Genomic DNA, 12,928 nt, shown 5'->3' with positions numbered 1-12,928 from the left:
ATTAGCCCCCAGTCCCTCTACATTCTTTGGGTGTGCTGGCCTGGCAAGGAAGCCCTCTGTTTCGGAGTGTCTTATCTCACTCCTAAGCTTGCTTATCCCTCACTGCTCCATGTCTGGGGCTGCTTCTCCCGGGATGAAACCTCCAGCCTTCTATCAATGTGAGGCGGCAAGTGGCCGATGCGCTTGGCTGCTTAGGGTGGGGGAGAAAGTGTCGCAGGCTCGAAAGACAACCAGTCTTTGGATCTTTCAGCCACGTCACAGCCTTCACAGGAGCCTGGAGCCTCCGATGTTTTGAGACTCCTTGGTTGTGTACATTGGGAACCTTCTTAATTAGCCCCCAGTCCCTCCCCCCCCCCCCCCAACTTGCCCTTCTTCCCCTCATATTAATTGAGACTTGGGATTTCTCTGGTCTCCTAAGTCAGTTAACCACCAGATCATCTGCCAAGCTTCCCAGATACTGCAGCTGTGCTCTGTTCTCTTCCCGGATTTGTCCCTCTTCTGTTGGGGAGATATCCGTTTGAATTCTTACGTTGTCATCCTAGTAGAGTTTCGGGAACAAGGAGACAGAAACGAGTGTGTTCCCTCTGCCTTAGGTAACTGGAAATCCCAACTTGCGTTCTTACAGTGATGTGGAGGGCCCTGAATAGGCCTCTTCCTGCCTGTCAGGCGTCATGGCGTCCATTCTTCCTCACTCTCTGAGATTTCAGCACTACTGAGCTTCAGATTCTTCATGGTCCATGCTCTTGTCTACTTGGGAGCCTCCTTTTACACATGCTGACCCATGATCTTGTTTTGTTCTTGGCCTCTACCCCGTTAATCCCCATCACCCTCTAGATCTTTGCTAAAACCTCACTTTCCCAGAGCAGCCTGCCTGGCCTCTGTTGCCTTCTTTGTGTCCTCTCAGGAAGGATTATGGCTCCATGCAGGTCTTTTAAAAAGCTATAGACCAGTTTTGCCTAAACGGTCTTTTGAAATCATGAGTATTATTTTGTTTGTATTTTTTGGTGGGCAAGGTTTTGAGAATCAGAGCCACCCCAGTGCTTTCTGATCGAAAGCTGAAGTAAAAGGAACGTGGCCCATTGGGGTGCCTGGGTGGCTCGTTCAGTCAAGCATCTGACTCTTGGTTTTGGCTCAGGTCATGATCTCACGATTGGTGGGTTTGAGCCCCGTGTCGGGCTCCACGCTGACAGTTCTGCGTTGATAGCCTGGAGCCTGCTTGGGATTCTCTCTCTCCCTCTCTGTCGGCCCTTCCCCCACTCACTCTCTCTGTCCCTCAAAATAAATAAAATAAAACTTAAATAGGAATATGGCACTACATTGTCATTAGGAGTCAGCTCTCCATTTTCTGGGGAAGCTGTCCGGCTCCCCAAATGGTATTCACTCATTCATTCATTTTATTTAATCTCTAGACCCAATTTGGGGCTTGAACTCACAATTCCGAGATCCAGAGCCGCGTGCTGTGCTGACTGAGCCAACAGGCGCCCTCCCCGAAATGGTATTTAAGGCTCTATAGTAACCCCCCCCCCCCAACAAAAAAACTTTATGTGGGCCCTTTGTTACAGAAGCTGCTTTCTCAACTAACCTTTTAGCACAGCAGGGGACTGGGAGCAAAACTAATTTGGGTATCCCCTCTTTCAGGAGAACAGTGTTGCCAAGAGTTAGGGAGCCTCTGCTGAGGAAGGCCAGGCCAGAGGAGGGAGACAGAAAGGCCTCGAGCAAACCCACGGTGGGGATTTTGTGCTATCTTTGATTTCACCTTTGAACTTCTCAATTTTCTGTTTTTTTAATTTTTGGCTTATAACCTCCTTCTCTCTTCTGCAATTTGAAGTCCACCACGTTTGGGCCACAGTGGACTACTTAGGTGCTTCTTCTCTTCATGTGTTAGAAAAATTCTAGAGGGGGGCGCCTGGGTGGCTCAATCGGTTAAGCGTCCGACTTTGGCTCAGGTCATGATCTCACCGTCCGTGAGTTCGAGCCCCGCGTCGGGCTCTGTGCTGACAGCTCAGAGCCTGGAGCCTGGAGCCTGCTTCGGATTCTGTGTCTCCCTCTCTCTCTGACCCTCCCCCGTTCATGCTCTGTCTCTCTCTGTCTCAAAAATAAATAAACATTAAAAAAAAATTAAAAAAAAATTCTAGAGGGTCCCTGGTGGCAAATAAGTAATACCATTTCACTTCTGGAAGCGTCACTCAGTGGTAATTGTAAGTTCACAGGCTTGGCTTTCTGGAGTTCTAGTAGCTCTGAAGGTGTACTTCCTGTGTCCCTCTGTGTACATTTACTTTATCCCCATTTGGGTTGAGTTCTATGTTGATGATGAGGTTTGAATGAGTTTAGAGTTTAAAAGGCCTCAAATATATTTAAAAACATTAACAGCCAAGTCTCATGGGTTAATGTACCTCTTCTTTCTCAGCTGACTTTTAAAAGATAAGTTCTAGAAACCCTACCTGTTGTCGAAGGGTTCCCAATAATTCTGCGTTGTCCTCTAAAATCCCCGAGGCCTGGATGTGCTGGCTTACCTTGCTTTCAAGGCAGACTTGGTTTAAATTACTCAGTTTGTCTCAAGCCTCATTAAGACCCATGGTTCTGGTCTCTTCTAGGGAGGTTGACCTGGCCCGGAGACTACTTGCCAGGTGGAGGGTCCATTAGAACACTATAGGAAGAGCGAGGCCGGGGAAAGAATGCAAAGGGGATGAAAAGATGGTTGTCGTAGCCCGTTCTTAGAGACACTTAATTTGAAGGAGAAAGGAAGAGGGGTGGTAGTTAGCTGGTGTGGACAGAGTACGTGAAGTGTACGTCCTTAGAAGTTGAGAGACACTTGAGTCCATTTATTTTATTTTATTTTTTGATGTTTATGAGACAGAAAGAGAGCATGAACGGGGGAGGGTCAGAGAGAGAGGGAGACACAGAGTCCGAAGCAGGCTCCAGGCTCCGAGCTGTCAGCACAGAGCCCGACGCGGGGCTCGATCTCAAGCCGTGAGATCATGACCTGAGCCAAAGTCGGTTGATTTCCCCAACAAACTGAGCCACCCCGACGCCCCAAATCCATTTAAATATCCGCCACCTTCCTGTAGGAGAAGGGGTGCCGGGCGGGCGAGACTGCCTTGTTTTGGCTTCTTTGGAAAATGATGCAAATAGATATGCAGTATTCGTTTACTTCGTCCTGCATGCCAAACATTCAGGCCGGAACTGTACCAAAAATGATCATACTGCCTCCAAACTGTACGCTTCACTCGTGGTCCCCTGAATGAGTTGGATTACGTTTCTTCGGGGAAACCGAGTTGGTAGGAAGACACAAAGACCACAGTGCTAATTTATCTGTTGGAATAATCTTTGGCTATCCAGCTCTTTCCACTCATTAATTTTATGAGGTCATTATCATTCTTCCTACCTAATAGATAAACACACTAAAAGTTTGAGCCTTTACCAAAAAGTCTCATTTTTTTTTTTTCCCCGAGTCTCATTTCCAAGCCGTTGGAAAGCCAGACTGGAATAGTCCTTGTTTTAAATCCTAGACCTCAGTTCAGTCAGAGATAGTAGGACTTTTGAAGCATGATCGAACGGCAGAAACCAGCTGTAAAGCTGAAATGAAAAATGCAGAACAAGAAATGGAAATGAGAGGGCCTAATGGTTTATTTCTTAGAATATTTTCCAAGTTTTCCCTTGACTTTAAATGCTGAGGTGTTGTGCACTATTTTTGCAAGACCGTTGTCCAATGTGTGTAGATTTCTGACTTGAGCTGTCGTTCCTCTTTTCTGGCATTTGACACCTTCTACCATCCACCTTCCCCTGAACTGGAAGTAAAAATCTTACAACAGAAATATTTACCAAAGTCCAGAGGAAATTCCCAGGCTAAACAAAGGGGCAAACCACCCCCCCTCCGTTACTTGTTTTGTGCCTCAAAATAAAAGCTATAAATGGGCCGTCCCTTCAGTAGCTGGTGATTGAACTTGGGAAGGTAGATAGTTTGATATTTGCCCTTCTTCCGTCAGTTTCTAGATTTCTCTATTTTTAGGCTAGCACCAGCCCTGGATAAAATAATTCAAGTCATGAAGAGGAATGTTCAGTTCAGCGTTTTTATCCTTCTGAAGTGTGCTTTCTACCAGCTGCCATGGAAACATTGTGTAACTCGTTTCTTGGATAGTCTCACTCCTCTTGAGTTCCGGTTACTGAGCGCTGGTGAGCTCATTACAACTTGGATCCAAGTCCTGGAAAGGCAGCTCCCGGGGAAAGTGGAGGCCAGCCTCCCTCCCACGGGGGACAGGGGTGGGGAAGTGGGGGGGGGGGGGAGTTTAGGTTTATTGGGCATGCATATTTCAGCTACCAGGTCAGTTCCAGCCTCAGCCCGGGACCGTGTCGCGTTGTCCGCAGCTGTCCCACGTCTTGAGGTTTCTGTGTGCATCCTACACGCCTTCCCAAGGCTGGAGACTCAACGCCTCCAGCTGTAAGCCAGAGGGAGTGGTACTGCAGATTCCTAGCAACACGGGCAGACGCAAACAACACAGATGGTTATCTCTCTTGAGTAGGGCTTTCAGGGCACCAGAGCTCTGGTGTAGTTCAGTGCTGGTTACTAGATAAACATTTGTATGCCTTCTGCTGCATTATGATGAAACCTAGATATTTTCCGTAGCTGCTTTCTTATGTTTCCAGATCACTGTCTGAGCACCGCGGTGAGGTTGGACTACGGTGCCTTGAAAACTGGTGGCAGAAGGGCAGTGGGTGGGGGCTCCGCTGAAAGGGTGTCCGAGAGGATAAACCGGACGCCGAATGCCATAGTCAGAAGGATTTGGAAGGGAGCAAAGTTCGAACTGCTTTGGGGACGCTGAGAGAGCTGCTAGAGGAGGAATGTACCAGAGGCCTGTCTCAGAGAGTATTCCGTAGTGAACCGCACCCTGAAAGAGGCAGATCACCCTTGGGGCGCCTGGGTGGCTCCGTCGGTTAAGCGGCCGACTTCGGCTCAGGTCATGATCTCGCGGTCTGTGGGTTCGAGCCCCGCGTCAGGCTCTGTGCTGACGGCTCAGAGCCTGGAGCCTGTTTCAGATTCTGTGTCTCCCTCTTTCTCTGACCCTCCCCTGTTCATGCTCTCTCTCTGTCTCAAAAATAAATAAATGTTAATAAAAAATTAAAAAAAAAAAAAAAAAAAGAGTCAGATCACCCTTGCCTCTCCCGCTTGGATGTAGCTTCTGGTGGAATTTGCCAGTTCTTGAAATAAACTGTGAAACATGGCTGAAGCTTCTGACCTCCTTTAGATCGTTTGTTCTGAATTCTGAATGGAACCAAGAAAATTGGCAAAGGGGTAGAATTGGTCGTGGGAGAAGGATGTGTTTTAGGAAAGAAGGAAGATGGTAGGCTAGGCCGATGAGTCCAGGGGCAGTCGGACAGGAGGCTTAGGAAGGAAGAGAAAAACGAGAAAGTTTCGCCACTGCCTTCTGCTCAGACGTTTGATCGACGCAGTCGACGCCCCACACTTGTGTGTAAGTCAGTGAATGAAAGGAAATTTGGAGTTGGAGGCCTGTTCCTTGGAAAGTGCCACGGGATGGTGGTACAGGGGGCGTAGTGTGTACTTGACAAGAAGGGCGTCCCCGTGTTTCCATGTGGCTTATTTTACAAAAGAGCCAAAGAGGCTCGTTCACGCCGTGTGAAGGAACTCTGTGCCGCCACGTGTGGGGAAAGCGTGATCACGCTGCTGGTGTTACACCCTTGTCGAGGGGAGGCCAGGAATGAGCGTCTTGTGGCTTAGTGCCCCAAGACGTGAGTTGGCTGAGACCACCCAAAAAGGTAAGCAGAGAGAGATCACGAAGGGCAGAAGGGGGGGCCTAGGTGAATCAAGTTGTCCTGAGCAGAGAACAAGCTTTGGAGAGAAAAGTGAATTCACTTGGAGGAGAGGGAATCTGTACCAATCGCCTTTGAGGGAGAACGCGTTTAGACACTTTTTATACATTGAGTACTTTTTACTGGTGTTCATCATAAACAAGAGACCCGCAGATAGATCCCAGGGGTGAATTGTTGGGTTCATCGGTCATAGTTGTCATCGAATACCCTCCCAAAAGTCCGCAGAGTGGAACTTGAGAAAGGAAAAACAAAAGACAACACATACTTGACCTTTAACAACACCAAACAATGGTGGATTTCATTAAAATGTACAATTAGAGTAATCACCTGGGGATCTTGTTCAACGTGTTGATTCTGATTCGTGGATCTGGGTGGGGCCAAAGATTCTGCCTTTCTGACAAGCTCCGGGTCGTGCCGTTGACCCTCGAATGACGCTTTGGATAACTAGGACCTACCTACCAGTTCATAACGAAGGCACGTCTCCGAACAGGCTCTGTCACAAAAGAACATCGCTTAGCCACGGGGCGGAAACCAGTCTCACTAAAGCGTATGCAGAAGGCACCGTGAAGTCCCAGCCCTGCCTTTTTGCGTGCTCGGCGAGAGAGCCTCACCGTGCCGGGCCACAGCCCTCGGACACAGCGGGTCTCCAAGTGTGGTCCTGGGACCAGCAGCGTCAGAATCTCCTGGAAAGTTGTTAGGGATGCGTACTGTCAGTCCCTCCCCGGATCTACAGAGTAAGAAAATCTGGGAGCCGGGCCCCGGGAAGTGGTACTTTGAAAGCCACCCTCCCCCGGTAATTGTGATCCGGCTTCTGTTGACTGATGGAATTCGCGCCACCAGCAATTCAGTGACCGGCAGGTGGACCTTTTGGAATCCAGCCTAGGGCACCCTTTCTCTGGGTGGAGAGCCTGCTAGATTCTTCTCAGAGCCCGATAATGGAAGGGCGGCCAGCGTTTCGAAACCTTTTCCAGCGGTCCTCATGTTTCGCAAACCACTAACGTCACCAGCGCAGACCTATCTAGCGTTAATTTGGATAATTAATGAATCCCCCGGTGTGATAGGAGCTAAATATAGCTGAAGTACTTGGAGTGGCCACCTCCGGGGTGAGGCTTTTTGATGAATTGCTAGCCACCCACCCCTAGAGTGTGCATTCCTGACTCAGACGGCTGAGCGCCTCTGCGTCGTAGCGTAAGCTAACACGTACGTACGTCATGCTGCACTGGCCACGTGAGGGTTTTCTTTAAACTCGGCGCACTGCAGGACTACGCCACAGTCTCTTAATTCGCTCTCCTGTTGCCTTGTTGCCAAGATTTTAGCTACTGTGGTTAAAGCTACTGCCGTGGACATGCATGTACACATCTTTTTGTGGACATGCTTTTCTTTCTTTTCGGTAAATCGCCAGGAGTGGAATATCTGGGTCCTAAGAGAGATGTGTGTTCAATTTCATGGGAAACTACTCAACCGGTTTCCCGAGGTGGTTGAACTATCTTCCGTTCCCACCAGCAGCGTCTGAAGAGGTCCACTCGCTCCGTATCCTCGCCAGTATACATATCCTGCATACGTACACGTATACGTATATGTATCCTGGATACGTATACATATACGTATCCTGGATAGCGTACTGTCATTCGTGTTGATATTTATGCTGAATATTTTAAACATCTTTTTTTTTTTTAATGTTTTATTTTACTGAGAGACAGAGCATGAGAGGGGGAGACTCAGAATCCGAAGCGGGCTCCAGGCTCTGAGCTGTCAGCCCAGAGCCCGACGCGGGGCTCGCACTCACGAACCGTGAGCTCCTAACCCGAGCCAAAGTCGGACGCCCAACCGACTGAACAACCCAGGCGTCCCGTCTGCCGAATATTTTAAAGTAAATTACGGACATTGTTTTTCTTCTCCCTCATGTCAATTCAGGTTTTTCCGTTTGGTCTCTGCAAAGGCCGTGAAGCTGATAATGTTGACCCAGGCGACTCGGGGGTGCATTACATTATTTCCCTCTCCTAACCCCCAAAGTAGACTTGGTGTCATGGGTGCCACTCGATTGTCTGTTTTTTTTTTTTTTCCTTCATTCTTTTGTTCGTTTGTTCCTCCATTCTGTCAACAGTTCACTAGCTGCAGGAGACCTGCTTTTTCAGAAAGCAGTTGTATATTAAGTCCCTGGGAGAGATGACAGGAGTAGGAGAGAGAGTCCTTGTCTTCAAGGAGCCTTTTAGAACTGGGTTCCTGAAACATACCTACACAGAAATGATAGCAAAGAAATACAGCCCAGTTTATTGCAAGGCTTGCACACCCTTGAGTAAAGGCATTATCTGAGTAAAGCCTCCTGCTGGGGAAGGTGAGTTGGGCCTGATAGACTGTCTCACTCCATCACTGAGATGTTAACCTGTGCTGACTATTAGGATGATGGCTCCTCAAAGTATACACTAAATGTTTACTTTAGTCCCAGTTCTCTTGGAAAATGCGTCTCAAACTCGCACACACTAAGAAATTCTCGAAAGGTTAACAGTGCATATCTTTGGGTAAGGGGATTATCGGTGATTTGCTTACTTGATTGTAAATTTTTCTTTAATGTCCAAGTTGTCCACAGTGAGCATGTGTAACTTTGATCATCAGAAGACAGTATGATATTAAATGGGTGATGGGGATTAAGCAGGGCACTTGCTGTGAAGGGCCCTGGGTGGTGTATATGAGCGATGAATCACCATGTTCCGCACTGATCTTGAAACCGTCACTGAAACTGATCTTGCGCTGTTTGTTAACTAACTGGAATTCAGATAAAAACTTGGACAAAAAGTCATCATATAAATAAACCCAGTATTCACCCTTTCAAGCCTGAAGCTCTCCCACTGTGATTTTTAAATTCTACAAACATACTTTTCATTTACCTGAGATCTTTGTCGTAAACTTCTATCTTTTTTAGAAGGTCTCCTGTATTGTCATTAATGAAATGTTGTTTTAATTATTACCGTGCAAACAAAGTCACCTATACTTAAAAAAATATTTTAATATTTATTTATTTTTGAGAGACAGAGGTAGCATGAGCAGGGGAGGGGGAGTGAGAGAGAGAGAGGGAGATACAGAATCCGAAGCAGGCTCCAGGCTCTGAGCTGTCCGCACAGAGCCCGACGTGGGGCTCGAACCCACGAGCCGTGAGATCATGACCTGAGCCCAAATCGGACACTCAACTGACTGAGCCACCCAGGAGCCCCGATACACTTCTAAAGAAAAAAAAAAAAAAACTCAAAAAAGTATTGCATTGCCCGTTGATTGTTTGCTAAGTTCTAACAGCTATTTCAAAAATAGATTGCGTGTTCTCTTTTAATTGTGTAGCCAAGATCCACTCCAATAGAACCGAGGTTATAGTCCAGAAGAAAAAGACTCCCTGTGTGTCTGTTCCCTTTTAGGAATAAGGACTACATGAATGAATGCCCTGCGGGCTCTGCCACTGGAGTCCTTTACAGAACTTAGCTTTCCTGATTGTCAGACAGCAAAAAGACATTTTTTGGGTTTTTTTTTTTTTTTTGCTTTTCTCGCATTGACAGAAGTTTTAAAAATGTTTTTTCAGTGATTTTATTCAGTGAACACATTATTCAATGTGTGAGCAGGGGAGGGGCAGAGAGAGAGGGAGACACAGAATCAGAAGCAGGCTCCAGGCTCTCAGCTCTCCGCACAGAGCCCGACTTGGGGCTTGTACCCCCCCCCCCCCAACCACAAGAGATCATGGCCAAAGTTGGATGCTTAACCGACTGAGCCACCCAGGCACCGCTATAGAATTTTTAAATTTGGGGGATACACAAAAGATTTTTTTTCCTCTGTGTTACTGTTGTTGTTTCCGAAACATCGGGAGCTTTTGTGCTTTCTGATGAAATAACAAAATGCTCTCTCTTTTGTCTCTTTTTTCCCCAGCCGACCTGAATAATGTCAGGTTCTCAGCTTATAGGACCGCCATGAAGCTCCGAAGACTGCAGAAGGCCCTTTGCTGTGAGTATTAACCAGTGCTTGGAACACTTGACGTTCGTCTTGGCTTTTAAAAAAAAAAAAAAACAAAAAAAAGTGGGACCAGGGGTATTTTCACTTGCAGCGGGGGAGAAATAGCTATCACACGTCCAGCTGCAACATAGATTTCCCTTTAGTAAGGTGTCTGGCCTCATGTGCCCCTAGACTACTTTGTGATATTGTCTAGAGTCTCTCCTGTGTCACCGTTCCTTGATTGGACAAGGTATTTGTACGTTTTGGTCCCAGCTAGTGACACTGGCATCCAGGGTTACCTTTCCGAACCTTGAAATCTCTCTCCCTCTTCTGCCTTTGTTTCTCTTTCTTCTAAACGGTATGTCGTAGTAGAAGTCAATAGCTGCATATTAGCCCTGCCGCATTTTGTAGGTGTGAGTAGATTATTAGCTTGACTGCTAATGTTCCGATGAATGATGTGATGATAAAAGTACAGACGACGGGCTAGTTTCTCTGCTTCTGCTGAGCATCCCACGTCCGTGGGGAAATCGTGGCATGTCATACGTCTCTGTGTCTTCGTCTCGTGGTTTATTTATACCTCTCCGCTGTCATCAAGGTGAGGTAGAATATATTGTTTGAGGGCCCGTGTGCACTGATGATAGAACCATGGGAGAGACAGGCACAGGCCCTACCTGGATGGCACTCGTAGCCTCATGGGGGAGACCCAGGGGGTCCATGAGAGGCTGGAGACATAGGTGAATGAATAGAAGATCGTCGAGAAGGGGCACAAGTGGTAAAAGAAAAAAACAAAACAAAACCACGCTGTCCCGTTTCTAGTTGCACACTTGATGGGCACCTTGAGGAATAGTGAAGAGACAGTTTCAAAGTCCTGTATTTATGTGACAGTAGACTAGGGGTACTATGAGAACAGCTAGTTGTGGGGGTGAGCTTTTGCTTGAGGAAATGGTGGCTAAGCTCTGTGAGTCCAGAAGGATTAGTCCCGCTTGCTCTAGGAGTGTTTGAGTTGGAAGGAGTAGCATGTGCTGATGTATTCAGCAACTGAACACACTGGAGCCTGGCTGAAGCATAGAGTCCCAAGAAGGGGCTATGGTGAAACATTTGGCCGGAGACACAGGTGGGGGGCAGATGGTGAAAGGCTTTTGAAACTTATGTAGAGCTTAGAGGTCAATGGGGAGCCACGCAAGGGGATGACATGGTAGGATTTTCATTTAGAAAGGTCATTGTGCCTGTGCAGTCGCGTGTGGGTTGACCGAGCGGGTTGTGCACCTGGCCAGAGAGACTGGTTGAGCAGTTGTGGTGCTCTAAACTGGCAGCGTCGTCTGGGGCGCCTGGGTCGCGCAGTCGGTTGAGCGTCCGACTTCAGCTCAGGTCATGATCTCACACTCCGTGAGTTCGAGCCCCACGTCGGGATCTGTGCTGACAGCTCAGAGCCTGGAGCCTGCTTCGGATTCTGTGTCTCCCTGTCTCTCTGCCCCTCCCCTGCTCACGCTCTGTCTCTCTCTGTCTCAAAAATAAATAAAAACGTTAAAAAAAAAATTCAACACTGGCAACATGGTGGCCTGAATGGATGCTGGAGTAATGGAGAGAAGTGGAGACAATGGAGAAATACTTAAGAGGTGAACGTGACAGGCCTTCGTGATGTACTTAATCAGGTGGGTGAAGGGGACCCAAGGAAGCTACTAGGTGCTCGCTTGGGCGAACGGTGGCCCTGCCCGGTGAAGGGGGTGGGGGTAAAGCTGTGCTACTCAGCGGAGATAGACAAATAATATTTAGGACTCATCAGCCTGTAGATGTTTAGGGAGAGTGTGTAGACGGAGAAGAAAAGAGTGTTTACAACAGGGGACGAACAGTGTGCAGAGGGAACTGCAGAGGAGAGGCCCGCGGGGGAGAAGGAAGATCCGAAGAGCGAGAGGGCCGTGTATGGTGTGGAGGAAAGAAGTGGCCGGCTACTGGGGGGCAGATGTCGATGGGAGGCCAGCATGGAGTTGTGCCGTGGATTTTGCAGCAAGGAGTCGGTTGCTCCAGGGAGGTTGTGAGAAGCGTGGGGGAGGTGGTGAAGTGGTCTCAAAAGTACGTGCAAAGGGGACGAAAAGATGGTTGTCATGGCCAGTTCTTGGAGACACTTACTTTGAAGGAGATAGGACGAGGGGTGGTAGTTAGCTGGTCCGGACAGAGTACATGAAGTGGGCGTACTGAGAAGTTGAGAGAGACTTGAGTCTAGTTACATATGTATTTATTTTGAGAGAGAGAGAGAGAGAGAGGGCGAGAGAGTCCCCAGGAGGCTCTGCACGGTCCATGCGGAGCCCAGCCTGGAGCTCGATCTCACAAACTACGAGATCATGACCGGAGCGAGGTCAAGAGCTGGAGGCTTAACCAGTTGAGCCACCCGGGTGCCCCCGAGTCCACTGAGGAGGAGAGGCGAGGATGAGATCAGAAACAATGGGAGTTCTGGGAGCCCAGGGGAGGTAACGTGGGATCCAAGAGAAGGAATGGGCACCTCTCTGCTGCTGTAATGGGGGGCGGCGAGGAAGGGATCTGTGCAGGTCCGGGTAGCTAAGGAGACCCAGCGGGGGGAAGCTGTGGGAAGCCACGTAGAGGTTTGTTTTCTCTCTGCTGCGATGGGGAGCCGAAGGCGAGAGGGTTGTGGGTGGGTTCCCGGTTCTGGAGCATTGGCGAGAAGAGGGCCAATGTGAGCAGCAGCATTAGGAGCCCGGTCTGCTCAGTGTTCTGCCCCGGTACCCGTCTGCACGGCTGTGGCCTTTGTCCCGGCTCGCTCAGTACTCGGGGGCCGGGTGGGTCCAGCCCAGGTGGGCAGAGGACAGCTGGGCAAGAGCAGTGAGGATTTGGGCAAAAGAACGATTCAGTGGTTGAAGGGATGTCTGTCGAGGCCACGTTGGGGCAGAGGAGCTGTGAATTCACGTGCAAGCTGGTCATCGGGAGGGAGAAGGATCAAGAGGCTGACCGTTGGGGGAGCTCGAGGAAGAGCTGGTGTGGAAGTCCCTGGAAGGCCGAGAGGCTGTGGTCGGAGAGGAGCATAGCTAAACACTGTGGAACAAGTCCCGGTGACTAGGTCCAGGCTGTGACCGCCTGAGTGGGTGGAGTAGATGTGAACTTGCAGGGAGAATGAAACAGG

At 48.7% G+C, this 12,928-nt stretch overlaps 1 protein-coding gene across 1 annotated transcript in view; it reads left to right on the top strand.

Moving 5' to 3' along the window:
- DMD (dystrophin) overlaps nt 1-12,928 on the top strand; it is a 2,039,083-nt gene that overhangs the window by 1,918,185 nt on the left and 107,970 nt on the right. The window contains exon 64 of the mRNA XM_040468816.1: nt 9,733-9,807. Within this exon, the coding sequence (XP_040324750.1) occupies nt 9,733-9,807 (75 nt within the window). The remainder of the gene's footprint in view (nt 1-9,732; nt 9,808-12,928) is intronic.

The sequence above is a fragment of the Herpailurus yagouaroundi genome, unplaced genomic scaffold (genome assembly GCF_014898765.1).
Source record: "Herpailurus yagouaroundi ecotype Mexico unplaced genomic scaffold, PumYag 67793, whole genome shotgun sequence".
Taxonomy (NCBI): Eukaryota; Metazoa; Chordata; class Mammalia; order Carnivora; family Felidae; genus Herpailurus; species Herpailurus yagouaroundi.
This window is presented reverse-complemented; position numbering and strand designations above follow the sequence as displayed.